A 25,417-nucleotide genomic window follows, 5' to 3' on the forward strand; every position below is an offset into this window, starting at 1 on the left:
AACCATCATTATTATAAGTGCATTCGACTGTGCATGTAATATAACAATTCATCATTGTTGTATCGCGAAGAAGGCACCGCATGGAAAAGGCTCGAGAAAGAAGACACGGACACCGAATGGCTCCTATCAATGAGCACGATGAAGCTGCCCTCTTTTAATCATCAGACAGCTTATTTACAGTTGCTAACGAAGGTTGCCAACCTAAAACAAGAATAAGCTGCTTCTAGCTCCTTTCTCCTAAAAAAAAAAAGAAAAAGGGTAAAAACGATCTAAACCTCGAACACAACACAGTCACATGTCACAGTCCCGGAAACGTTCAGGCTTTCTTTGGACTCTTGACGATGGTTCTCGCCCATTCGAAACATCCCCAGTTTGGTCTTCACAAAGGGTGTCCTCGGGATCAGGAGCTGATGGCAGTTAGGGCGCATCACATCCCTTTTGGCTGGCAGCTTCTGCTGCGGATTCTGACACACTGCATCCTGGAGCGGGCTGGGGTGTCACTGGGGCTGGGGTGTCACTGTCACGGGGGCGTGTCCACTTGAGTTCGCCCCAGAGAAGGTACTTGACCAACAGGTGCTGGTGGCCCACGTATCTGCCCGTCTTTAACAAGACACACTTTTGATACCAGGGCCAGCTTAGACGCATTCCAACAATGTCCATCTTGAAGACTAAATGCTCCCCTAGGCAGCTGCTTGACGACTTGCAGTGGATGAGAATATGTCAATTCTCCCTTTGCATGAGTTCCTGGTTTTCTAACACGTACAACGTCTCCCTCCTTAATTTTGGGCACCTTTGCACTCCTCCTGGCATCCGTGTACTCCTTCATGCAGCACTGCTTCACCTGTACATGTTCACGTAACTGTTGTATAGTTGCAGAAGGCTGCACAGCGACACCTCTCGACGGCATACCAATATCAAGTCGGGCCCTAGGCTGGCGCTTGTGTAGGAGCTTTGCAGGGGAAACACCTGTGGTGGTGTGTGACATAGCCCTATAAACTGCCAAGTAATCCAGGATAACCAGCTTCAGAGGTCATTGCTCCAGAACTTACACCTGAATAAAATCCTTTAGGCTGTGGTTAAAACGTTCGACTAACCTATTAGTGTGGGGCAATACACTGACCAGATACAGTGCCTAATTCCCCTTTCTTCCAAAAAGTTCTTGAACAGCTTGAACTTCAACTGTGGCTGTTGTCAGTCGTGAGCTCTTCTGGGTGGCCCTCTCTGCTAAAAACTGTTCTTAAAAAGTCTATCACAACTTGTGATGTAACTGTGTTTGAAAAGTGAACATTGGGCCATTTTGTGTGTTAGTCCATCAACGTGATGATAAACTTTGGACACGTTGCTTCATGGATGTTCAGTGGCCCAACAATGTCCATAGCCAACTTTTTACAGAGCTCTCTTGGAAAGGCAACAGGATTCAGTGGAGCAACTAAGTCGTTGCAGACTTATTGGCAGACTGACATACATAGCAGCTGCGTACTGCGTTTTCCACCTGCCTGTCCCTATTTGGCCACCAGTACTTGTCTCGCAATCTTTGTTTCGTTCTTGTGATGCCAGGGTGCCCTTCATGAGCCAAGGAATCTAGCTCAGCCATTAGCACTCCTGGCACAACTACTCTGTCCTTCCTTAAAACCATGCCATCAACAACAGACAGTTGTTCTTGCAAATGATGCAATCGCATCAACTTCTGCGGCAGCATTCTTTTGGCTGGTGTCACGGTGCGGCATTATTCGATTCAGCGAAGCACCGATCAACGGCCGCCAAAAGGGCCGTAGTAATAGGAACCGACGAGCAAGACGGGTATTGCCAGCCACTCGGGCAAGCGGCCGAAAGAAGTCGAAGGCAGGTTTAGAGATTATTGTCTTTTTGTCGTCGGCGCGACCGTGACGCCCCGACAGCTTTTTGTAGGAACCCCTGTGTATTCTCTGCCCCGTGCGTGCATTGAGAAGCTTACTAAGAAGGCGTGGGTGCGAATACTCCGAAGTATGGTGTGTCTGTGCGATCCTGTGTCCACGAAATACTGACAGTGTATGCGGTGCCTCTGTGCAATCCCATGTCCATGAATTGCTGTCAGTGTATGTGTGCTGACAGCACCGTATGGCCGGCTGCCGTCATTTCTTGTGTGTTTGTGAACAAACAACAGAGGCCCGCCACGGACTCAAGGGTGTGTGTGCGTGGTGCAATACGAGTGCATGACCTCTAAATCACCCGTTCCCTCGCTCCTAATTAAAGGGGGTGCGGCCAAGACCTTGGGAGGAGCCGGGATCCAATTGGGTGAACTTAATTGTATTGTCACCAATATCTGCCGTTCCCCACCATAGGGAACTAAGGAAAGGAGAACTAAGGAAAGGAGAAGTTATTTTTTTTTTAATTCGAAAGCATGCCCTTAGGCATAATACGAAGTTATTACGAAGTTAGAGAAGTTATTTAAACGCAGGTTTTAGATTGAGCTAGGCAGTCTACAGTCTAGAAGCTGAGCCTATGATTTGCTGAGAAGCGTCAAGGAGCTAGTACTGTCCAGTATCGCCTGGGCCGGCTAGCCACGTCTGAACCGCGAGTTACTAGTTGACGTAAGAGACGGCAAACCAATGTCTGCAACAAAGCTCATGGTAGTTCCCCTCAGGTTAGCTCAACCTGCTCCAGGGAAGACGTCAGACCTAGACTCCCGGGCAAGCGCATCCACTGCAACGAGATCGACTTGCCAGCGTTCTTCGGGAAAGCTCTGCCTTCGACTCCACGCTTTATGGACTTGCTGCTGCTGCCCAGCCATGCATATGCTATAATTTGTTTTCTTTTGAACTCTGTTTAGTTGGCCACCTATAAGTGTGTTTCGTGTAATGTTAATTTCTAAATTTACTGTTTAATGTTCGTTGTATTTCTTTTGTATTCATCATTGATCTAGATTAAGTGCATATGTGTTAGTGTTCTTGTGTTTTTGTGTTTGTTTTAACCTTTAGTCGATAAATATGTTTGTTTGTTTTTCTGTCTTTCTCCCGACTCTGACTCCTTCGCTGTATTTGCTTGAGTACAAAACGACCAACCAGCTTGTATACCCCGTCGACTTCGTGCCGATGGCGAAAGGGTGGCAAGTCATGACAGCTGGCCATCCTGTTTCGATGTACTTGGTCACCAACTGTAGTGTCTCATCTACAGCTGTTGCTGCTCGCACCTGCTCCTTGGTAATGCAAGACGAAACAAATGAAATCACTTCCTCTTCTGTATCAGGTGGTGTGGCTGATACCGTAGATAACGTAGATAATGTGTCTGCCACGATATTGTTGCACCCTTTTTGACAGACAATGTTGAAGTTATAGTACAGCAACCTGGCAGGCCATCTTGTGATATGCAATGACTTCCTTCTATTGCCTCTTGATGAAAGCAGGGTCACAAGTGCATGGTGGTCAGTCCTGAGAAGAAATCATCTTCCCCAGAGGTACACATGCCAGCGTTCACAGGCAAACAAGCATGCCAGTGCCGCTTGCCTCTTTCACCTCTGCAGAGTACTTCCTTTCTGCAGCTGTAAGTGACCTGGGTGCAAAAGCAATTAAAGCTGGCTGCTTTAAGACAGCACCCAGGCCTGTGTCAGAAGCATCTGTTGCTACCCCCACTAGAAGCTGCAGGTTGGACAGGTGGATTACTTCACATGACAACAAAGAGTGCTTGACCTGCTCAAAGCGCCTTTGCACATTGTCATTCCAGTTGAATGCTTGCCCTTGATGTAGCAGTTTCTTGAGGGGTTCCACCACCTCGGTGTAATGTGGCACAAAACGAGAGTAATACCCAGCAAGTCCCAGGAATGAGCTAAGTGCTGTCATGTCCTTTGGCATGGGTGCGCATTCAATAGCTTCTACCTTTGAATGAATAGGAGTAAGGCCCTCCTTGCTCACTACCTGCCCCAGGAAAGTTCACTGGTGGACGCCAAAAAGACTCTTGTCATTTAGCTTCAGCCCGGAATTAGAGATGCGCTGCAGAATCTTTCCTAAATTCTCGTCATGCTCACTGAACATGCTTCCCCACACATTGATGTCGTCAATGTAACAAAGAACTCCTTTGAATCCCTGCAGAATAGCGCACATCATCTTCTGGTAGGCTGCTGGCGCTGAGGCGGGTCCAAGACAAACCCGCTTGAATCTGAAGAGACCATTGTGTGTGATGAACGTTGTGAACTGACAACTTTTGATTGTCAGCTCCAGCTGGTGGTACACCACTTTCAAATCCAGCTTCGAAAATCTTGTTGCCCCTGCCAAATGGTGCAACAGTTCTTCAGTGTACAGGAGTGGAAAACCATCAACAACAATTGCTTCGTTGATTTCTTGTAAATCAACACATAGGTGTATTGTACAATTTCTTTTTTGCACAACCATGATGGGGGTTATCCACTCAGCAGCGTCCACATGTTCAATGATGCCGCCTAGTTCTTGCGCTTCAACTCCTCCAACACACTGTTTCGTAATGCAAATGGCAGCCTACGTAGTTTTGCAACAAACTTGACGGGTGAATCTTGATTTGATGCTCAAAACCTTTGGCCAGGCCTACTTCCTCAGAGAAGAGATGCGAAACCTTGTTGTGCAGCCTGGCCGGCAGCAGTGTCGGTGATGGTACATTGATCTGAAGACAGCTTAATGTGTCACCTTGAATTCAAAGTTGAAGGTTCTGTATGGCATTAAGTCCCAAAAGCAACATAAAACAGAACACATGTGTGCATTTGCTTGTAGATGACATCTGCAAGGAAGCAACCTGCCACTTGAATTTGCTTACGTGAGTAGTCCAATAGTGTTACATTAACAATGGTGGGTGAGCAACTGGCAAAGCACTTCAGAAAAATTTAATTGTTGAGAAGTGAGACAGAAGAGCTAGTGTCAACAAGAAAACGCTAGCTTACATTGTTAATGCTGACATCCACGTGACTTCGCTTTCCTGGCGTGTCGCCGGTGCCCAGGTTCAGAGTGGTAACCACATTTGTAGCTTCCAACGATCATATTTTTCCATTGTCCTGATGATTGCACTTGCTTTTTGACTAGCACACTGAAGTGAAATGCTCTATCTTCTTGCATTTTTGGTACCTTGCGTTCATGGCAAAGCAGTCTGGCGCGATGGCACAATGCACATTTAAGTCAGAGCGATAGCACGCACCTGAAGCCGTAACGGCAGTTGCACATGCTGGCTTAGGAGTGACTTGGCGCACCACTGTATCAGCACCGAACTCTTTCAGTTTGCCTTGTGTGTGCTCTATGTGTCTGCCAATTTCAACCACTTGACTGAATGTCAAACTGGAGCCTTCAAAGAAAAGGTGCTCACGTAGCTGCTGCGATGCTTCTCCTTCCAGAAGCTGGTCACGCACTGCCTTTTCCGTTCCGTCACCGAAATTGCAGCATGCGGCAAGCCTATGTAAGGCTACGGAGTAAGCCTCGATGCGCTCCTCCGGCAGTTTGAAAACGGTGCCTCTCCATCAATTCGTTCGCTGTCGTGGTGAAATGCTTGTCTAGCACTGCAAGTGCCTCTTTGAAAACATCAATGCTGTCTTCTGTGGCATCCATGCTGCTGTCTGCATTGTCTGACACCAGAATGTAGTACACTCGCTGCTCCTCTAGACCAAGTGCGTTGAGCAGTATCGCTTTGCAGCGCTTCTTCGACAGCTCCTCTCCGCCGAGGGCTTCCAAGTAGTTGAGAAACGCTCGCTTCCACTGCCTCCACGGCACACTGCAGGGCCTGGCGTAACACGTAACAGTGGAGGTGAGTTGCAGTTGAACATAGTGGCTGCTGTCCTTCTTAGTTGATCCTCATCACCGTTTATGTTGTATTGCAAAGAAGGCGCTGAATGGAAAAGGTGCAAGAAAAGAAGACACAAAGGGCGAATAGTTTCTATTAACAAGCACAATGAAACTGTCCTCTTTTAATCATCAGACATCATATATACAGTTGGTAACAAAGGTTGCCAACCTAAAACAAGAATAAGCTATTTCCAGCTTACCGACACAACAATCACTGTCAGCCATAAATCCACTGCAGGATAAATGTCTCTCCAAGAGATCTCCAATGACCATTATCCTGCATCAGCTACGCTTGCAGGATAATTCTGTCCATGTTACGCTTGCAAATTGCTAATCTCATCACAACACCTAATCCTCTGTCGTCCTCGACTATATTTCCTTTTCTTTGGCACCTGTTCTGCTACTCTAATAGACCAATGGTTACCTGTCCTGCATTTCACATGACCTACTCATGTATCCTACATTTTCTGTTATGTTCCTCATTGCAAGATCCTTGGCTTCCTTTCAAGTTTTTTTTTTATCCTAAGTTCCAGCCCCACAATAACACTTATAACCTCCAAAATGGCACTGTTACAAAAGTACTCGGCTGCTGAAGGAGGAATCGCAAATTCTCATTCATTGGTCACCACAGTTGCATTTTAACATGGACCAAACTACAAAGACACCTATTTCCAATTTCAGCGTACTGCAAGATCCTAAAAGTCAATGTGGAGCCTTCTACTCTGGCGTATCTCAAAAACATTTTTATTATGATAGTAAAACTGCATGTTGTATGTTACTAACCCCCAAATACAGAGATCTAACTTGGCTCGAACTTTACTTCTGGCAGACTGAAGACAGCTTCACCGCTCGTCTTAAATCGTGCTCGACCTTGTGGACGACTTGCGGACGACTTGGCTGAGTCGAAGTCCACTCAAGTTTAAAGTCTGCTCCCGGGCTAGCTTGAAACTGACTTCGTGCGTTATTCCAACATGGCAGCCTCCCAAATGGACGTCACGCAGAGGTCAGCTGCTTTTGAGTTTGCTTGCCACGCCATGGATACAGCATTTTCAGAGGTGCATCCCTTGCCAAAAATTCCGCGCCCTGCCCAACGTGACCGAGAGAATTCGATGGAGTTGCACAACGATGAACAATTCCTCGGTCGCTACAGATTCACGAAGAACGCCATGCGACAATATTTCACTATGTTGCCTATCCGGGAAAGCGGGGACAACAGAGGACAGCCTGTGCCTTCCATGCTGTAGCTGCTGATGGCTCTGAGGTTTTACGGCACTGGCACGTTTCGAACAGTCACTGGGGATCTGGTTCGCATTCCTCAGTCAACAGTGTGCCATGCAGTTGGAAAGGTGACTCTGCTCATCGTGAAGCACCTGCACCCAATGCTGGTGCGCTTCCCGCAGTCAGCGAGATTTCCCAAAGTGATGCGAGATTTTTATGAAGTGGCTGAATTTCCTGGTGTAACCGGATGCGCTGACTGCACACACATGCGCATTAAAAGCCCCGGCAGTAAAGACACGGAGGTCTTCCATAACTGCAAGGGATTCTTCTCCATCAACGTGCAGGTAAGCAATGAAAATTGAAACGCTCTGAACAGTTTAGCTCGCCTGTATTTTGTGCACCGCACGTGTTGTGCTTTCTTTTTTTTCTTTTTATTATTCTTGCGGGACATACATTCATTAGCTCGCTTGTATTGAGCGCTGGCGGAGTAAATAAGAAGAAATATTAATGCAGCTAATATGTAGGGGCCCGGAGCTTGTAACTTCGTCGCATGTTTTGCTGTGCTCGAGGTCCGTCATTTTATTTTAAACCCAGTGATTGTATTAGAATGTACCTTCGTCTCTTATAAAGTGCATCACTAGAACGTTGTAACACTTTGTTTTCTTTTTTGTTGTTGTTTACTGCTTACCCATTAATGCGGGTTTTGCGGAAGTTCTTGAAAAAATTACCGACGATTACGTTACTTCCTAATGCGAAATTTGAGCGCAGCAAATAAGCTGTTTCACCTTTTGGATAGATTGAGGCAAAGAAATCGAGCAACACATGTATGCGCTATCACAGAATTTTTTTTTTATTTTTCACACGTATTCCTTTAACAAAAACTCCACTAACAGTTCTTGACAGTCATGAAGGAAGCTTTGTGGTCGGAGAAATAGACTGATATATGTTCGACTTGGTACACCAATGCCTGATTCTCAAAGACGAGATCTATACAAGTGCCTCGCGAGGTTGTCACAGCCGTGGGGGAAGCAGAGGCTAAGCGCCGCCGCCGAGAAGACCCTGCCGTTCGCGCCGCCGAAGCGGAGGCTCATTGCCGCCGTCGAGAGCAACCAGCAGTAAGCGAGGCTGAAGCAGAAGCTCATCGCCGCCGCCGAGAAGACCCTGCAGTTCGCGCCGCCGAAGCGGAGGCTCATCGCCGCCGTCGAGAGCAACCAGCAGTAAGCGGAAGCGGAGGGGGGCGGCGTGTACACCCAGCGGCAAACGATGGGGGCAGAAGCGCGCGCAGCAAGCGGACAACACGATAAAGGGAGGAGGGAAGAGATAGCAGCGACTGACTGATGCCTTTCACTGATACTCTTTCTGCATGGCGGCGACGGTGTTCTATGCAGTCACGTTATCTTGACTCTCTAGCGGCGTCAGCGGCATCCAGCGGTATCAGTCGGTCGCTGCTAGCGCTGGGGGGATGAAAGGGGGGCGGAGCTGGTTACGAGGCCGACGACAACGCCGACGACAACGCCGACGACAACGCCGACGACAACGCCGACGACAACGCCGACGACGACGCGAAACCCAGGAACGGACGCCAAAGAGCTGCGCTCTAAAAAGACTGCCATCTGCATCTTGTGATTGAAAGACATTCTTATCGACAGTGATTGAGTGCAACAACATGCATCTGTACTACGTGGGTAGTTTATCCCGAACTCACAAACTAAATGCGCCTTAATTCTGCTGACTGGTATGCTGCTGGTTTGATGCAGGCTCATGCATCAGGTTTGATGTCGCTGGATCACAATTGCAATTTTTTGACATTGTTGCTGGCTGGCCAGGCTCGCTGCATGATAGCCGAATTTTTGACAATTCCCGCTTGTGCGTGCTCTACGAGGAGAGCAGGGTGTCCGGAGTGTTGCTGGGAGATGTGGGGTATGCATGTCAGCCATTCTTGCTGACACCACTCTGAGACCATGGCCCAGCACACACACCAAAAGGAAGGTAAGTTAACATGTTGGTGACACTGCATGACGGAAACAAGGAGTATGTTGTTGAGGTGTGGCATCAAATTGTAATACTTGTGGGGTAACATGTAATAATTCTTTATACAAACAGGTACCAGAAAACCCACATAAGGACACGCAACATTGTTGAAAGGGCGTTCGGCATCTGGAAGCATCTTTTTCCTTGTCTTGATAGGGGGCTGCAGCATAAGGGAGGAAACGTTGTCCCCATTATAACAGCCTGTGCAGCACTGCACAACTTGGGCTATCTGCTGAAGGAGTCGGAGCCTCCCGTTCACAGAGTTCTCCCAAGCCCCTCCACCATGACAGCGGCAAAGCGAAAACTGCACTTACCCACCTGTTGATCGCCTCACTGACAGCTTTTTCAGGAATGCAAGCACAGCAGCTGCTCATCCAGAAGAGCTTCACTTAGGTAAAAACTGCAGATTTCTTCGCAGTGTGCCATACATCTGAAGTCAAGCATGATTGCGAAGTGCAGCTACGTGTACTACTACCGACATCCAATCTTCTTTTGCAAGAATTAGAACGTGTTTAATTTTCTTCTTAGCTTGGGAGGCTGTTGAATCGCAAACCAGTTGCACCTTACAGAGCTGTTTTTCCTTTAAAATCATCAAGTTCAAGTTGCTGCACTTGTTAGTACATTCACTTGAATTAAATTCTTCGAGAATGCTGCATTGACCTTTCAGAAAGTGAATACGATTGAGGAAACATTTGCTGCTGCCATGCTCTGTTGCTGCTGTGGCTGCCGAAGCTGTGTCACACTTTTTCTGATCTTCATTGTTCCAAAACGTGCTGCCTGATCACCATGCATATCAGTGGTCCAATTGATTGCTTGACAGGCATGCAAAAACTTCTCAGGACTGCTACATGCGGCCATGCACTTTTGAACAATGGATACATCCAAACGTACTGTTGCGTGGTTTCAGCACATCACATTTTTGCGGACAGACTCTTTTATTTATTTTTCAGGTGTCGCAGTACACCGCAGCCTACGGAGCTGTTCTTTAATTTCTTTTTCTATTTGAAGAATTTTGATGTCCAGCTTTTGTTTCTCGAGCTCATTTTTTTGCTTCATAAGCTCAAGCTCTTCTACTTGCTTTTGAAAGGCCCTCTTTTCTGCTCGTTCCTGCAGCATGGCAGCGTGGTCCTCCTGAAGCAGTCACACATGGACAGCGAGCTCCCACCTCAGCAGCCCTGAACGGATGTCGTTTTCAGCATTCTTCTTTTCCAAAAGGGCCATCCGCCCCCTTGGAGTTCTGCAGGCATCACCAGTGGCAGTTACTGCAGCAAAACTGCAGCTGACAGCAGCTCCAAAAGCATTGGAGCTGTTGGTGTGGCCTGCTGCAGTAGTGTTTTGGTCGGCATTGGGCTGCACGATTGAAGAGGAGCTGTTGTCCTCATTTGGTCCAGTACCTGCTGGTGGCTGTGATTGACCAGCAAGGCTGGCAGCATCCCACTGATCATCTGTAATAAACGAAAGGTGGTGTAACATTACTTATGGAGCACTATATGATGCAGGTAATGAAGTTTACCACTGCATGCAGAGAAGAGCTATACATTTCTGGGAACTGCATATTGAAACTGTTCACAGCTGCAAAAATTATACAGTTGAGAATGCCTAAAACAGATGAAAAGACAATCACCAATTAGATGAGAATGTCAAAGCATGTGCACTTAATATGGTAATGATTCCGAGGATTCCAAACTGGTTGCCGAGGAGCCCTGGGGCTTTGAACACACGTGCCAGTGTAGCAGTGATTATCCACCTTCACAATTTGTCCAATTATTTCAGAAAGCTAGGTGACCCTTTTAAAGCGAACTTCTTTGCTCCATGCAAACAAAGTAATTTGTGTCGTTTACGATACGGTGTTGATTGTATGAGCAGGCATAATTAAAAACACAGAGTACAGCTTGCCAGTTGTATCTACAACACGGTTTACAAGCTGATGCTCTCGCGTTGTAAGCTCTATATAGATCAGATGGTTCACTGCCTTAACGATCATGTCCATGAGTATGCAAATCATGAGAAAAATACTCTTGATAGTTGCCTGGTGATTAACTGTACAAGCTGTGGATTCAAGCCTTCATTTGATGCATGTACTATTCTCGGTAAGGATCGCAACCGGCTGAGACCTTAAATTATTGAAGCCAATGTGATTTTAGGTCTTGGCCAAAACTGTAAACTCCGTCACTGCTTCTGACTAATAAAGAGACTGACTTCCTCAAAAGGTGACTTACGCTGTCACATGATGTCGCTTAGATGTACATTAACTGTTCTTTTTTTTTTTAAATGGAGGTTGTTGGAAGTTAGCGCTCTGTCTTTTCTTGTATCCTTCTGATGATCTTGAGCTATGCACCATTCTTTGCCACTCACTACCACCTCACCAGAGCTTAACCCCTACTTTCTACTACAAAACAACTTCACGCCAATGGCATGCATGTCAGTTGAAAAAACAAACATGTGCAATGTGCTGCCCAGTACAGAAACAGCTTAAGGTAGGTAACCCTTTGGCATCCCACCGATGCATTCATTGTATAGTTTTACAGTCAGACAACCTTATTTACAGTGCCTCTGTACAGTAGTGTTTCCTGTCACCCTGGGGTTTTAGTGCCCACTGGAAATGCAGCGTACAGCGCTCTATGCCTATGCAGAAATCACATTTTGCAGCAAAGAAAATGCCTTTCTTATGACTCAAGTGCATTTCACTTGCAAAACACCCTACCTTGAAAGTCATTCTTCTGGTTCATTTTCCAGTCCAGCTCATTTTGCACATCGGCCATTGGTTGCAGTAGCCTCACCACAGGTAGACTTTCAACGGGGGGCTGGTATTCAGTCCCATCTGAATCGAAAGGGTTATCTACCCCCGTTGCTATGTGGCCAGAAATCGATCCCACCAACTGGTGGATAGGGTCCACGGTCAAAGGTGCCGGTTCACCTCCTAAAGAGAAATAAAGTAGTTCAGCACAAAATGAAGGCACTTTCCAAGAGCTGCTTTAACAAACAACTGTACTCCGCCACTGTTTATCTTTGGCATGTAAACTGGTTTAACAGAACTGTCACACACACACACACACACACACACACACACACACACACACACACACACACACACACACACACACACGCACGCACGCACGCACGCACACGCACGCTCATACACACACACAAAAAATAATAATAATAACAAAGGAACATGCAGAACACACCAGCCCAGCCTCATATGTGCTACTTTACTAAAGGGGCTGCTCAAGTATCCCTAGCAGTCCCTTTGGCGCAAGAGACTGCTCGAGAACTGTTTCAATGTGTAACACAGGTTCCATGTACGTGCAATCTTTGTGATAAGAAAAACACACTTTGCGGAAAGCATGATTACGAACGTATTTTCTCATCTCCAATGACTACACATGCCATCACTAGTTATTAGTGCTCACGACCATATTTACGCTCAGCATGCCGAACTGTCATGCACTCATCCAGCGAATACAAAACATGCGCACGAGCATAATAAAAAGTAGCCCAAATGAGCCAGTCATGCAGAACATGTGTGCTTACCAGTTTTGTGGTGCTCTCACTTTTCTTTTGCAGCTTCCTCTTTCCACTTTTGCATCAGGTTGTTCCAGCATTTTTTCAGTTGGAGATGATCGCGCCGTGTAATCTCGTAGTTGGCATTATATTGTTTTGCTATTTCTTTCCATGTCTCATTCTTCTTGATCAATGACACGACATCAGTTTTCTTGCATTCTACAATATGCTTGTAGTCGTTCACAAGTGCAGTCAGTTGGCTCTTTTCGTCTTCTGTAAAATGGGGTGCCGTCTTGCGTTGTGGCGCATTCTCTTGGGAGGAGAGCGTACGTGAGTGCGACATTTGAGCGTCAAAGCCTGTTGACAGGACAACAATTTCGTACCAAATGCGGCGCCCGGCCGTCGTGCGAGCCCCACAACTTGTTTTCCTAACAGATGACACTTTCCTAGCAGACGACACGCGCTGACAATTTGCAATGTCTATCACAGTGCCACACTCTCCCTCTCGTTCTCGACAAAGCTTCCATGCGAAGTAGACAAATTGTTTGCATGTGTCATTTTATTTATTTTGTTTTTTATCAGGTGTTGTCACCCATATGGGTCCGGATAGGGGACTCTACGGCGCTCGGTACTCCTCGTTTGCAGCACATGTTGCTGTTTTTTTCTTGTTTATGACTCCGGCCTAGCGTGTTCGAATAGTTTGGTCTTTTCTTCAAAGAGTCATGTAGCCTGACCAGAACAAGGGCTGCCGCTTTTCTGCTGGAATGAAAAGGGACGCGCGAGCTCCCTCAGAAACCGACCATATGCCTCATCTTGGCCACTTGCATCAGATTGCCAGCCCAGACGGCACACGAACGCCTTGTGGCAATCGAGAACAAAAGCCGTTGAAAGACCACCATACGAACCAACCATTTCGTTCGCTTCTCTATGGCCTTTTCTACAAACGCTCAACAAGACCTTTAGGTTAAAAAGAAGCTGAAAACGAAATAAATGTGACTATAAAAGTTCTTAATTTGCACACAAATACACTGTCGTGTGAAAGTGGAGCACAGACTTGAAAAAATGGTGAAACCTGCAACTCAAAAAGTGCGCCAAAACACCAAAACTTGAAGACCACTTAAACCCGCTGGTAACGGGTACTTTCCGCAAGCAACACCGTGCATTGCAGCGGCGGCTGTTGCCAGATGGAATAAATTTACCCAAACTATACTTCAGCACTTATGCCCTGATATAAATTTGGAAAGATACATACTTTTTTGCTGTACAACGCGCCTTACGCTAATAAATTTATTGTTGACCTCGAACACAGACGAGCAACCTGCTTTTGCATTGAAGCACAGTCTTGACTTGACAAAGCAAGTCAGCTTGAGCGTCTATGAAACGCGAAAGCCGACTTCGGCGTTTTGAAGTCCGCTTCTTGCTTCGGGCCGACTTCGTCAAGTCCAAGCACAATCCAAGTTACATCTCTGCATTCGGGGTAAGACTTCAAAATAAAGAATCAGTATATGTATATGTGCATGTGCTGACCTTACACTGAACTTTACAGACTACTTTGTAGCTAATAACGTCTAACAGGCATTAAAGCTACTTTTTGTACTTTATTCGTTGCAACGATGGGAGAAAAATTATGGAAACCAGTGTGATAAAGAATGCCAGTTAAAACATTGCAAGCAATGCATGATTTCAGCAGCAACAAGCTGCATAGATTGCAGCATTGTGTGTTTCTGATGATACCCACTTCCTTTCCTCCTCTATATTTTGTGTTGAGAAGCCACTGCACTTTCTTGCCCTCTCACTCTATTCAAGCAAACTTTCAGTGCCATCCTTCAAGCCCTCACTATTTCAAATTTGCTTATGCTTCATATAGCACCACCCCTTTCACTCTAAACATTTGATCTGGCTAAAGAGTGACAGTACGATGACCTACGTAAGTGTAAAAGCCCATGCAGAACTACAGCGAATCTTACAGCCTGCTGACAAAGCATATGGCAAGAAACTGCAAAAAATGTATTGTTTCGACTCTTTGTTGTTATCACTGAAACAAAAAGACAAGTACTAAATATTTGTTTCGATTGTTAATCAAATATAGCTGCAAGCCTACATTGCTGCTGTTCATTGTTCTCTTGTCCCATCTTTTCATGCAGCCCTCGGTTTAATGCACAACTTGCCAGAATCCTCTGTAATCCTCCTTGCCACGTACCTCAGCGATCTGCTTCTTGAGGTCCTCGTTCTCTGCAAGCAGCCGCTGGTGCCTCTCTTCCTCCTCCTTGCTCGTGATGGTGTCCATAAGGCTCCGCACGTCCGCACGCTCGCGGGGCCGCCGCACCAGCTCTATAATCTAGACACAGCAATGCACATATGGTAAAAACAAAAGGGACACCAAAATGATGACAAACACCACACCAAAATTTAGGCAGATGATTGATGTGACATTTGCATAAAATGCACTACTGCAGTACTTCTGGTGCAGTGCTGGTGCCACGCAATGCCCAAGCTGAAATGACAGCCAAAAGGTATTCTTTGTAGTTGCTGCCTTGAGTGCCTTCAGCATTTCAGCTGAAGACATCTGCAGAAGAACTCGTGGCATGACATAATCATTGATATAATAATAATAATAATAATAATAATAATAATAATAATAATAATAATAATAATAATAATAATTTGTTTCAAACACACATACACTTGACAGGAAATGGAAAGCGAGGACCAGGATGGCAACTGCCACCAGAAGGGGCACAACGCCTGCATACTCTTCAGAAAGGAGGAGACCGAAACATAGAAATGGAAGGTAGGAAGAAGGGTAGGAAAGAAAGAGCATGCCGCAAGTACAGAAAAAAAAAAACACATTCCGTGTGATTGTCTCTCAAGATGTTAAAACAAGCAAGTCACTATTATGGTATAGCTAAATAAAGCTGGTAGGCCAAATGCAGGTAGACAGTGAAAATAGGTACTTCCTTAAATAAAAATGAGCTGAATGTGCATCAAGAGCTTTTGCCCCACCTCCACAATAGCATATGTTCCTTATGCTGTCCATATATCCAGCTGCAGAAAGAACTCAACAATTCTCCAAAAGCTGAAATGAATCTCATGCTTTGTTTGATGTCTTTTATACTAATGCCACTGTGGGCATCCAGCCATCAGTGGAGTATATGGGGCAGTAAAAGCCATCAACAGCTTTTGCTACCATTGTCATGAGCTTGACTATGGTCACAGTATTCACCACAGCTTACATAGGGAGCTTTTGAACATACATTGGTTTTTCACAGGCTTCTGTGAATATTGGTTTATCGATTCAAAATGAACAGTAATGAGTACCAAATAATATTGATGTGGATAGCTCAAATAATAGTTGTGGGTAGTCTATAAAACTTGACAAATAATTCAAAGCTGTTTCATCTGTTAAAAAAAAGGAGGTTCACACCACCAGTCGTTGTGGTGTGAACCTCTCTTCTTGTCCTTTGTGTTTTTGACTGGTTTTTTCGTTCAAGTATGTACCAACTGGCCCAGATTTCAACCCTTCTGCAAAAAAAAGGAACCCTTCATTTGCAAGGCAGAGACGGTGCTTCATCTCAGGAATTTTATCTGCAATGTGTTAGTTATTGTGAGACTATCATGTAAAGCTCAAGCTATTCTACAAAAAAGTGTCGTTGTTGATAAAAGTTGTACAATGGACATCTTGGAGTACTAAAATTTAAGTTTTTTTTTCTAATGTTCACCTTTGCTGTACTCTGCAGCAAGCGGGTGCCAATTATTTTTGTAAATGAAATGATAAGAAATTCAGACAATCTTGCAATTTCTTTTAATTTGATCTGCCAGATATGTTTACCCAGTGATCAGTGTTGAATTCACAGAAGCAGACTGTATTTGTTCAGGAGACTGCGTTAAAGGGACATTACAAGCAAATATTAAGTCAAGAAAAAGTATGGTAGATTAATACTCAAAAGCATCTGAGGTATCAATATTACCGAGAAAAGAGCTTTAGTAACTGAGAAATGGAAGTAAATGTAGGGCACATTTTGAGACTTTACCAGGTCATTCTAGTAATACTAGCCCGATGACATAGCAACTCCTCATTATAATCCTGCCAGTAGTACTCAACCACTGATAATAAAAGATAATTGCATTGTATTATAAGACAGAAGAAAATGCAACTTGTCCAGTTGCATTCGATTCTTAGAAAAAAGAACTAACTGAAGTTACCCTTGACAGTGAAGCGGTGGATGGTCAAAAGGTTCAATTTTCGCTCGACTTTGCACCACCCGTGCTCTCGTGTTTTGGTATGTTCTGTATCACATAGTGCTGCGATTGCTTTGCTGTCTCACAAAGCTCACACTAAAGAGTCAACCCCATGCACGCAATATTCAAGTGACAGTGACGGACAGACCCTGTAGTACTTTCACGTCTTGCTGTGGAACTATACTAGCTGTTACTGCCAATACTGCAGAAAATTCCTAAGAGTGCACTCAAGATAAAATGTGATTTCTTACAAACCAGATTATGGGGAATGGTGGACATCAGGAAAGAGATTAAGCGTTATAATATTCTAAATAATTAGGTAAATACATTAAATAATCTAATTAATTAGCACAGTTACGTGGTTACTGACAATGTAAAATTTGTAGCTACTGTCTACGTGATCTCACATTAGTTTTGAAATCGCGCCAGACATCCTTCTCGTAGGCCCTGCACCACAAGAAAGTTTCTCACTTCTTTGCGGGGAAATTGAAATTGAGGGCTTGAGAAGGAAAAGAAACCATGTGTACAAGAAACGCTAGCTGCTGACGTCTCCCGGTTTGCACCATGCAAGGCAAGCCATCTTTCTTATTTCAACAAAGTGATCACGCAGCTCGAGGCGGGCACTTCCCACACCACGTCATCGATGCAGCAAAACTAGCCTTAGCACACTAGGTGCTTGGCCATGCTTTCCTAGAGCTCTGCTTGGTGGCACATGTGGTATAGGGACGATTTTTTCATTCTGTCTGTCTGTCTGTGTGTGTACGTGTGTTGTTTGTGTGGTAAACACACTAACTCCTTTGTTTAAATTTTTTTCTAGCTTTTTTTCGCTTGTGCCTGCCGCTTCTGATAAAGTTATAATCACGCCCTTTGTGACTGTTTAAGTTAACACCTATAGCTTGCAAATTATATGTGATGGCCAATTTTTTGCACTGTCGACGAAAGCCAAGGACACGTTATGAGCCATCATCAGCACGTCAAAATAAAAGAGATGGTTCCTCTCATGTGGCACAAATGGGAGATGTCAGTGAACGTCAGCAGCAGACATTTCTTGTACATGTGGTTTCCTGCACTCCTCAAGTGTTTAGTTTCAGTTTCCAAGCGAGACACTTTCTCATGGCGCAGGGCCTAAGGAAAATACTTTTTACACGATTTCAAAACTGTTATGCAATCACATCATCACTAGTTATGAACTTTACAATGTTGGTAGTCGTATACTGTGCTAATTAATTAGATTATTTAACATACTTAACTAATTATTGAAAAAATTAGAACACACAACCTATTTCAGATGTCTGCTATTCCCAATAATCCGGTTTGTAAAAAATCAAATTTTTATGCTGAGTGCTCTATGTTTAGGAATTTTGGGCACTCTTCACAGAAAGACCCTAAATACATGAGCGTGATATCGCAAAAAAAAAGGTAGCAAGGAGTTTTCATTGTTGTCTGAATAACACAGTTGTATGCTTGTTAACAAAAACAACCCTCTCAAATGTGTCATGACGGCAACATTTTAACCAGAGGGTACTAGATCTAGATTTAATATGCCATCATAGCTAGTAAAAATGCATTTTATGCTGCCAGTGGTAAATGCTGTGGCATCATCTGATAGCTAGAAATCAAAACACTTTTGGGACTCCATGGCCTTCGAGATTGTGCGTGTGCATGATCTCGGATAATTAGTACTCAGTGTGAGATCAGACAAAGCGAAGGCTCATTTGACCATTTATTTGATGCTCGCAAAGAAGAGCAAGTATCAAGACCGAATACAAACTGAAGCGAACGCAGTGGTTGCTGTCGTGCTGCTACCCAATCACGCAGTAACGGGCAGGTCACAGTGTGGACTTCTGGGTGACCAGTGAAATTTCTGCAAGCAGCAGAAAATGCTGCATCCATGTGATGTCTTGAGATCCTGTTGGCTGTGCTTAATTCACTCGGTTTCTGGCTGTGCTGTCAAATTTAACGAAAAAAATCTGCAGCGCTGGTGGGCAGTCACTGTTTTACTAACTAACGGCAGTAAAGGGCAGTGATGGCATATCCGGTTTGTGAAAGATCACAACTCCTAACTTGTGGTGGGTGATTTGAATTGCGCTACAGGAATGCAGACCTTTTAGATAAAATTTTTCCTTAAAGGGCCCCTCACCAGGCCACATAGCAAGTTTTAGTTATACGCTGGAAGTTATGTGCCCTCTTGCGATCATTCTACCGCAATTATGTTTCAAATTAGTTCACTAATAACCGGGATAGAAATATTTCGGTGCCGCAAACCCATGATTTCAGGAGGCGAGTGTCACTGCCAACAAGGACACTCTTTCCATTTGCCCCATCTAGCCTCCGCAAGCGAAATTCCTTCCCTGCGTTCTCCCATACCGGAGCTGGAGGATCATGTGATGCATACGTCACAGGCCCCGCCTTCATTTTTTTTTCTCTCTCGTGCTTTTTTTTCCTGTGCAGCGCATTTCTGCTGATGGTCGCGCGCGTGAGCTATTGCATTTGTCTTGTTTTGCGAGCTGTGCACAGGAACACCTGACTCGCAGTATTAGTCAGTGTTACATGAACACTGAGGCAGACGCAAGCGAACCATAGAGCATGATCGTGCACTGAAAAACAGTAGAAAATGATGTACTTTCGCTCTTAGCGCACGCGACTGCACGGCATGGGAACAAGCAGGCAAAACAGAAATACGTCTCTTTTGCTGCGGTGAGAAGTAAAACCAACACACACAGACATTCAGTTTGTGTGTTTTATTATTTCTCTAAACTTTAATTCGTCTACTGAAGCAACAGATTACACCAATAACAGATGTTGCCTTGAATAATTCTCAAAGTGTCACAGGTCACTATGAGTGACGTCACAGCATATACATGTATGTAGGCGCACTTGCTGATGCACGTCATCCCCCCCATCCTGGAGCGCAGAGCCCGCGAAAAGGAAAAATGGCATTTAGTTTGAAATTTCAGCTCTTTCTGCGGCGCGTAGTGGTGTAATTCTTAGCAGACATGATTGTGAGCGCACATTGTATGCACCGCGCTTGTCTCAAAATGGTCAGACCTGGTGAAGAACCCTTTAAACTAAGCATTTTCTTGGCATAAAACATGTGCTGTGGGGTTTATGGAATGGCATTTTAACAGTCCACGTTGACATGATATATGCCTTTAGGTTCCTTTTAAATATGAGGCGCATAGCTAACCATATACAGGTACACAGTATAATTTTCTGGGTAATATGCCAAGTTTTAGAGCTCCATTCCACCTTTGCTTCTTATTCTTATACTTTGTGACATTGGAGTTGGCACACAAAGACATCTCGTTGTGTGCCTTGTTAATGCCACTGCAAGTTAGTCATTGGAACTAACACCACTGGTGGTCTGCACCCTGATTATAATATTCATTCGCACTGAGTACTTCTATAGTCCCAAACATCAATGTGAAAGACTAAATGAAATATTTAACTGAATACTTGAAAATTTTTAATACTCAATAAAGCCTACTTTTTAAGAGCACTACAGTACAGTGTAAACAAACAAATCAGCTAAGAAAATCTAGTTAAATTTACATTGATATCATCCCACTAAATTACTAATTCATGAAATCAAGCGAAACAAACGAACAAACAAACAAACAAATAAATAAAATGAAATTATTTTCATGTCTTAAATCTACTATAGCTTGGAAGTGTGCATCAAACTGAAAGAAAATGAAGCTCTTGCTGCATATCAGCTATATTTATTTTGGTGACTGATGATGCTTTTACCTTGTTTAACAATGCTTGGTGCAAGGCAGCAATTTATTGAAAGGACAGGACATAGTGAAGGGCAGACAGATGCTTGCCTTGTTTATTTACATCCTACACTGTTCCATCATATGCATCAACTAACAAAGTTCAGTATATTTCCGAAGCACTTCTGAAAATTTGAACCAGAAGAAGGGAAACTGAGGGGATTTTTGTTAGTCAGAACCATATGAAGTCAACAGATAATGAAGCCTTTTAGTAAGCCCTCCTGCTCATAAGCTATTACTCACAACAAAGGAAGGTGTCTTCAAACTTACACTGACACTTAACCGAAATTTCACTCAGCTGAACTGAAACCAGAATTCACAAGCTGAGACTAGCATGACAAATGGTACACCTGGCAAGCAGAGGTGTTTTTCAGTCTGTGCATGATGTACTTAACAGTGCCTGTTGATAGCTGGAGCAGGTAACATCACACAAAACAATATTGTTTGCTGCCACTGACATAATTATCAAGATATGCTTTAGCAGTTCCTGATTGAGATGACACTAGAATTTACCAGTCGCAGTGCTAGCTTGCTCTGGTTATTCTTACTGGAAGTTTTGATGCTCACTCAGAGTCTGCGCTTGTTAACTATGCTGCTAGAAGCATGTGTTACATGTTCGGGTAAAGCATGACAGCAGCTGCATAGATCTCACTAGAGTTACCAACAATGATCAAATGCCAGAAATTTAAGGTTTTTCGCACAATCTCGATTATTAAGTAAGTGCATTTACTGAGTTTTGCTTTCATGTTAGTGTTACTATCATGTGAATTACGTACACAAGCGCTCTTGCTAGCATTTATGACTGCATGCCATGCTATTCTGACTGATTTCCTGTTGAATTCACACTAGAAGACAAACACACCTTGGGTACAAAAATGAGTGCCATGGAGAGAAAACTGCAGAAGATGATGGCCAGGGCGACAAACGCAAAGGTGGCGTCCTGCTGGCTGCCAATCACCAACGTGACTGGTGCCGTGATCAGACATAGCACCTGGCCATAGAGGTGTGGAAAGAAAAAGAAAAGGTAGGAGCATTATCAAGGAATCTATTCCACAAAATTACAGCATATCATCACCTCCCATTCAAGCATACCTCACAGCTTATTAAGCTATAGTAGCTGCAGGCTGCTGCTGTTATGCAGGTAATGTGAAGTGAAGCACTTATCACACGCATGAAAGCATGTTTCAACTTTATCCATGTACTGCAAGTGTGTCAAATGCTTCACTGATCAAGAAACAGTATTAAAATGAAGAAAGTGCTGGCTCCGCAAATTATGAATTTTTGTGAAAATATCTGAGCTTACAAAGCCGTATATAAATACTTGAACAGATACCATAGCTGCTAGACTTACAATAAAGAGAGAGAGAGAGAGAGAGAGAGAGAGAGAGAGAGAGAGAGAGAGAGAGAGAGAGAAATTTTGAGCGCTTAAACATAGCAACTGTGCTCTCAGTAAATAGGCACATGAAAATCATTCACTGAATTGGATTCTAAGTCACTGCTAAAACAGCAGATATAAACACACTGTGGCAAAGTTGTACTTCCTGCACACCTTTACCATGTTCAGTTCAGCTCAAGGTCACCCTTTGCATTGATTTAAGCCACAATAGAACGAACAAAGAGCAGAATGTGAAACGTGGCACTTCCATAAAAAATTTATCACATTTTCACAGCTTAAGACAGAAATCAGCTTCTTTTCTCTCCGACTGTAGTGCAGTTCAGAAATATTTTCACAACGGCTACTTTCTAGTGCTGTAAAAAGATATTTTATAGTACAGTAGAGGTCATTTGTGGCACATAATGCTAAATCTGTGAAAAAGCTGTTGCATCTGCATTGTAAAGGCACCATGCTATCAGAATGCACCAATTTTACTGCCGCACATTTCAACTCCAAAAGCTGAGGTAATGTAGGAATGAAATGCACTAGACTAATACTGACAATGCAACCAATAAGTCTATTGGATCAGTTTTTTTTTTTTTTTTTTTTTTGCAGGGAAGTTATTTTGAACATAAGCCCCCATATTAAAGAAACTCTTACTTAAGTGACATTCGTGATTGGCCATTGCTGCAGCGATCATTTTGCTATTACTCATATCACTGTCTTGAGTGGCTGGCGCTTCAATGATGGCCAATTAAAAACCTTCTAGTACGTAAAGCCCACACTCTATGTAGCCTTGCCTACGTGTGCCAGGTCGCATCTATGCATGTGTGCATGTTCCCAAGTGCCGCAAGACAGCACGGGCACAGAGAAGCACATGCAGGTACGGACATTTGCACTAGTCAGATATGGGTGCTCACCCTGGCATGTGTTGTCATGCGCCTTATGCCACGTGGCCAACAGAGACCAGTTAGGGAATGAAGCTATTCGAGCATCTCACCAGCGAGAGGGCTCACCATGGCAGCTACAGCGTGGTGCATATCAGCTTTTTTTCCAAGATTATGCTATGCAAGGAACAACTCCCAAAAGAAAACAACTCTAAAAAGAAAACAAATATGTTTAATGGCTTTGATAAGTATTTAAAAGCACTATAAATTAAGCTGAATCAAAAGCAATGTCTGCCAAGGCATGTAGCCAAGAGTGAGCTTGTGCTACCACACATTCTTTGTAGAAGCTAACTGCCATTCCTTGTTTGGTGCGGCTTGTGTATAGGCACATAGAAGCAATGAATTAATGTGTTGTTTAGTGGTGCAAGGGCCAGGTATGGCCAAGGAGCACCATCCATACAGAAGCAAGCAAGTGAGCATACATACCGTATTTACTCGCATAATGATCGCACTTCTTTGTAAAAAAAAAAAATAAAAAATTGAAGAAAATTCAGGGGTGCGATCATTACGCGGGTTAAATTTACCATGAAAAGAAAAGTTTATCAGATTGCACTCAAGTGCGGAAAAGCTAACATTGGACAGAGTGGCAGGTGTATCAATATCAGACTAAAAGAACACAAACAATCACTTAATAACCCTAATGCTTCACATCTAGTGTCGCATTGTTTCAATTGCAGTTGTAAACCCTTATTTGAAGACACAAAAGTCCTCTCAAGACACAAATGCAAAACCATTGAGGCATTTCACATTAAAAGACCAGGAGAGACTTGTGTTGGCCCCGTATCAATATTTCTGTTAGAAAGCAAATTTCAATATTTTCTCAGCACATGTGTCAATCTCAAGTAGTGCCCTTTGCTGTTTGGTTTTTTGGCCACCCTACCTCTTGATATGTTTCACTGATAGTCTTTAGGCCTTCTCATGCTCGTATACTGCGGTATTTGAAATCACTTATATATATGTTGATAGCTTCAATAAAGATTTAGTTGAGAGCGTGGGGATGCGCGACTCTCACGCGTCCCCCGATATGTTGTTTTCTCGCATAGCTCCCGTCTCCTGTAATCCGGCTTCACCGCGTGGCTCGGTGCAAGCGGCAGTCGATCTCGTTGAAGCGCATTGCGAGAGATGGCGCGAGTGTGGCTCTGCTAACGCAACCTAACAGCGGGGTTACTTGGGCACAATATGGAGAAGGTCAGAGTCGGCAAGCGGCGCGGACGTTCTGCGCGTGCGCCGATCCCTGCTTTTGCGAGACCGTCTCGCGAAGCCTACCCCGGAATGGACGAACATGATCGCCTGAACGCGCAACCGTTCGCGTGACTGCACGAGCGAACGACCAGGCGTTGGTGTCCAGCATGGGGTGAACATATTCGCTCGCTATGCAGTCGCAGTGAGTCGGACTTTTGCGATTTGGCGCCCGCCCATCGGCATGCTTTGTGGATAGCAACTCGGCTAGCAGGCATTAGTCTATGAAAGGTGCAATAAATGCCCTTGTGATTGTTTGCACTACTGTGTTGTCGTTCCTTTGTCCCAAGAGCACAGGTCAGAACCCCACAAGAGTTAGCGCTCGTCCTGTCTTCTAGTCTGTGTGTATGTCACTTCGCGCTACAATCCAAGAAAAAGTCGTAAGAACCGCCAAAACTGCCAATTTGCCCCGCACACAAAGAATGTATACTTTTCCTGCGGAGCAACCACTTAAATGGATCAGATAAAATTGACCTTGCGGACAACGCTCTGTAGTTGCCCCTAAAGAGGTGCAGCGTGCAAAGCTTAGGGGTTCCTCCCAAAAGTCGCATTTGGCAAATGTGGGCGCAGGCAGGTGGTTTGGCGCACGATGGCACAATTGGCACAGTGCTTCCATGCCTGTACAGTCGAACCCATTTACATCGAATTATTCTATATATCGAACAATTTCTGGACACGGTATAGTTACAATGAGTATATATAGCAAAAGTCTTACATCGAACAAAACTAGCAGCGACTCCCGATTTATCGAACATCAAGCAGCGGAAAAGTGCTCCCTGAAGTTGGCTTTCCCTTGCGTTGGTGGGGAAACCCGGTGATGTGGCTCCATCCAACCACTCTTCCTACTATGACTAGGACTCTAGCTTGTCTACCACAGAACACCTATACAAACTGACCCTACTATGACCGCGCTGCCTCGGATGGGCCATTGACACCCCCCCTGCAAAAAATGATCCTGGCCCGCCCGCAGCGCTAGCTCAGCCAATCAGAGGCTCTTGTGCCCTCGTCGTGCAAGATGGCGAAAGTGTTTCCCAGACGAAACCGCAAGTTGCAAAGGCACTAACTGGCTTCCTGGTTCGTTTGGCACCAAATATGATGTGGGAAAACACATTTCTGCAGAGTTTATTGGCACACAGCGCTAAGCAGTACAAACATGGCGAACTCAATGTAACAAGCCTAACATCTGTATTCTGCCACTCTTGAGCTGATCTTACTTTATCCTCCTTGAGGCGCCCTGCGAGCACAACTTACAACAAATGCAACACAGCACAGAAAAAGACACTCTTCGCTGTTGCACATCCAGCTGAAGTCCCTTGA

The 25,417-nt window shown here is 44.5% G+C and overlaps 1 protein-coding gene across 4 annotated transcripts in view; it reads right to left on the reverse strand.

The window, feature by feature from the left end:
• GABA-B-R1 (gamma-aminobutyric acid type B receptor subunit 1) overlaps positions 1–25,417 on the reverse strand; it is a 121,136-nt gene that overhangs the window by 23,201 nt on the left and 72,518 nt on the right. The window contains exons 15-19 of one of the 4 annotated variants that reach the window (XR_012829060.1): positions 21,402–21,530; positions 14,725–14,862; positions 12,555–13,283; positions 11,725–11,940; positions 9,324–10,465 (exon numbers count right to left, since the gene is read on the reverse strand). Coding sequence is in view for 3 of the 4 variants with exons in the window: in XM_075695846.1 (XP_075551961.1) it covers positions 14,725–14,862; positions 21,402–21,530 (267 nt within the window). In the remaining variant the exon portion in view is untranslated. Of the gene's footprint in view, positions 1–9,323; positions 10,466–11,724; positions 11,941–12,554; positions 13,284–14,724; positions 14,863–18,501; positions 18,628–18,675; positions 18,706–21,401; positions 21,531–25,417 lie in introns of those variants that run through there. The other 3 variants (XM_075695846.1, XM_075695852.1, XM_075695862.1) reach the window with 3 other exon arrangements.

Source organism: Dermacentor variabilis, chromosome 1 (assembly GCF_050947875.1).
Source record: "Dermacentor variabilis isolate Ectoservices chromosome 1, ASM5094787v1, whole genome shotgun sequence".
Taxonomy (NCBI): domain Eukaryota; kingdom Metazoa; phylum Arthropoda; class Arachnida; order Ixodida; family Ixodidae; genus Dermacentor; species Dermacentor variabilis.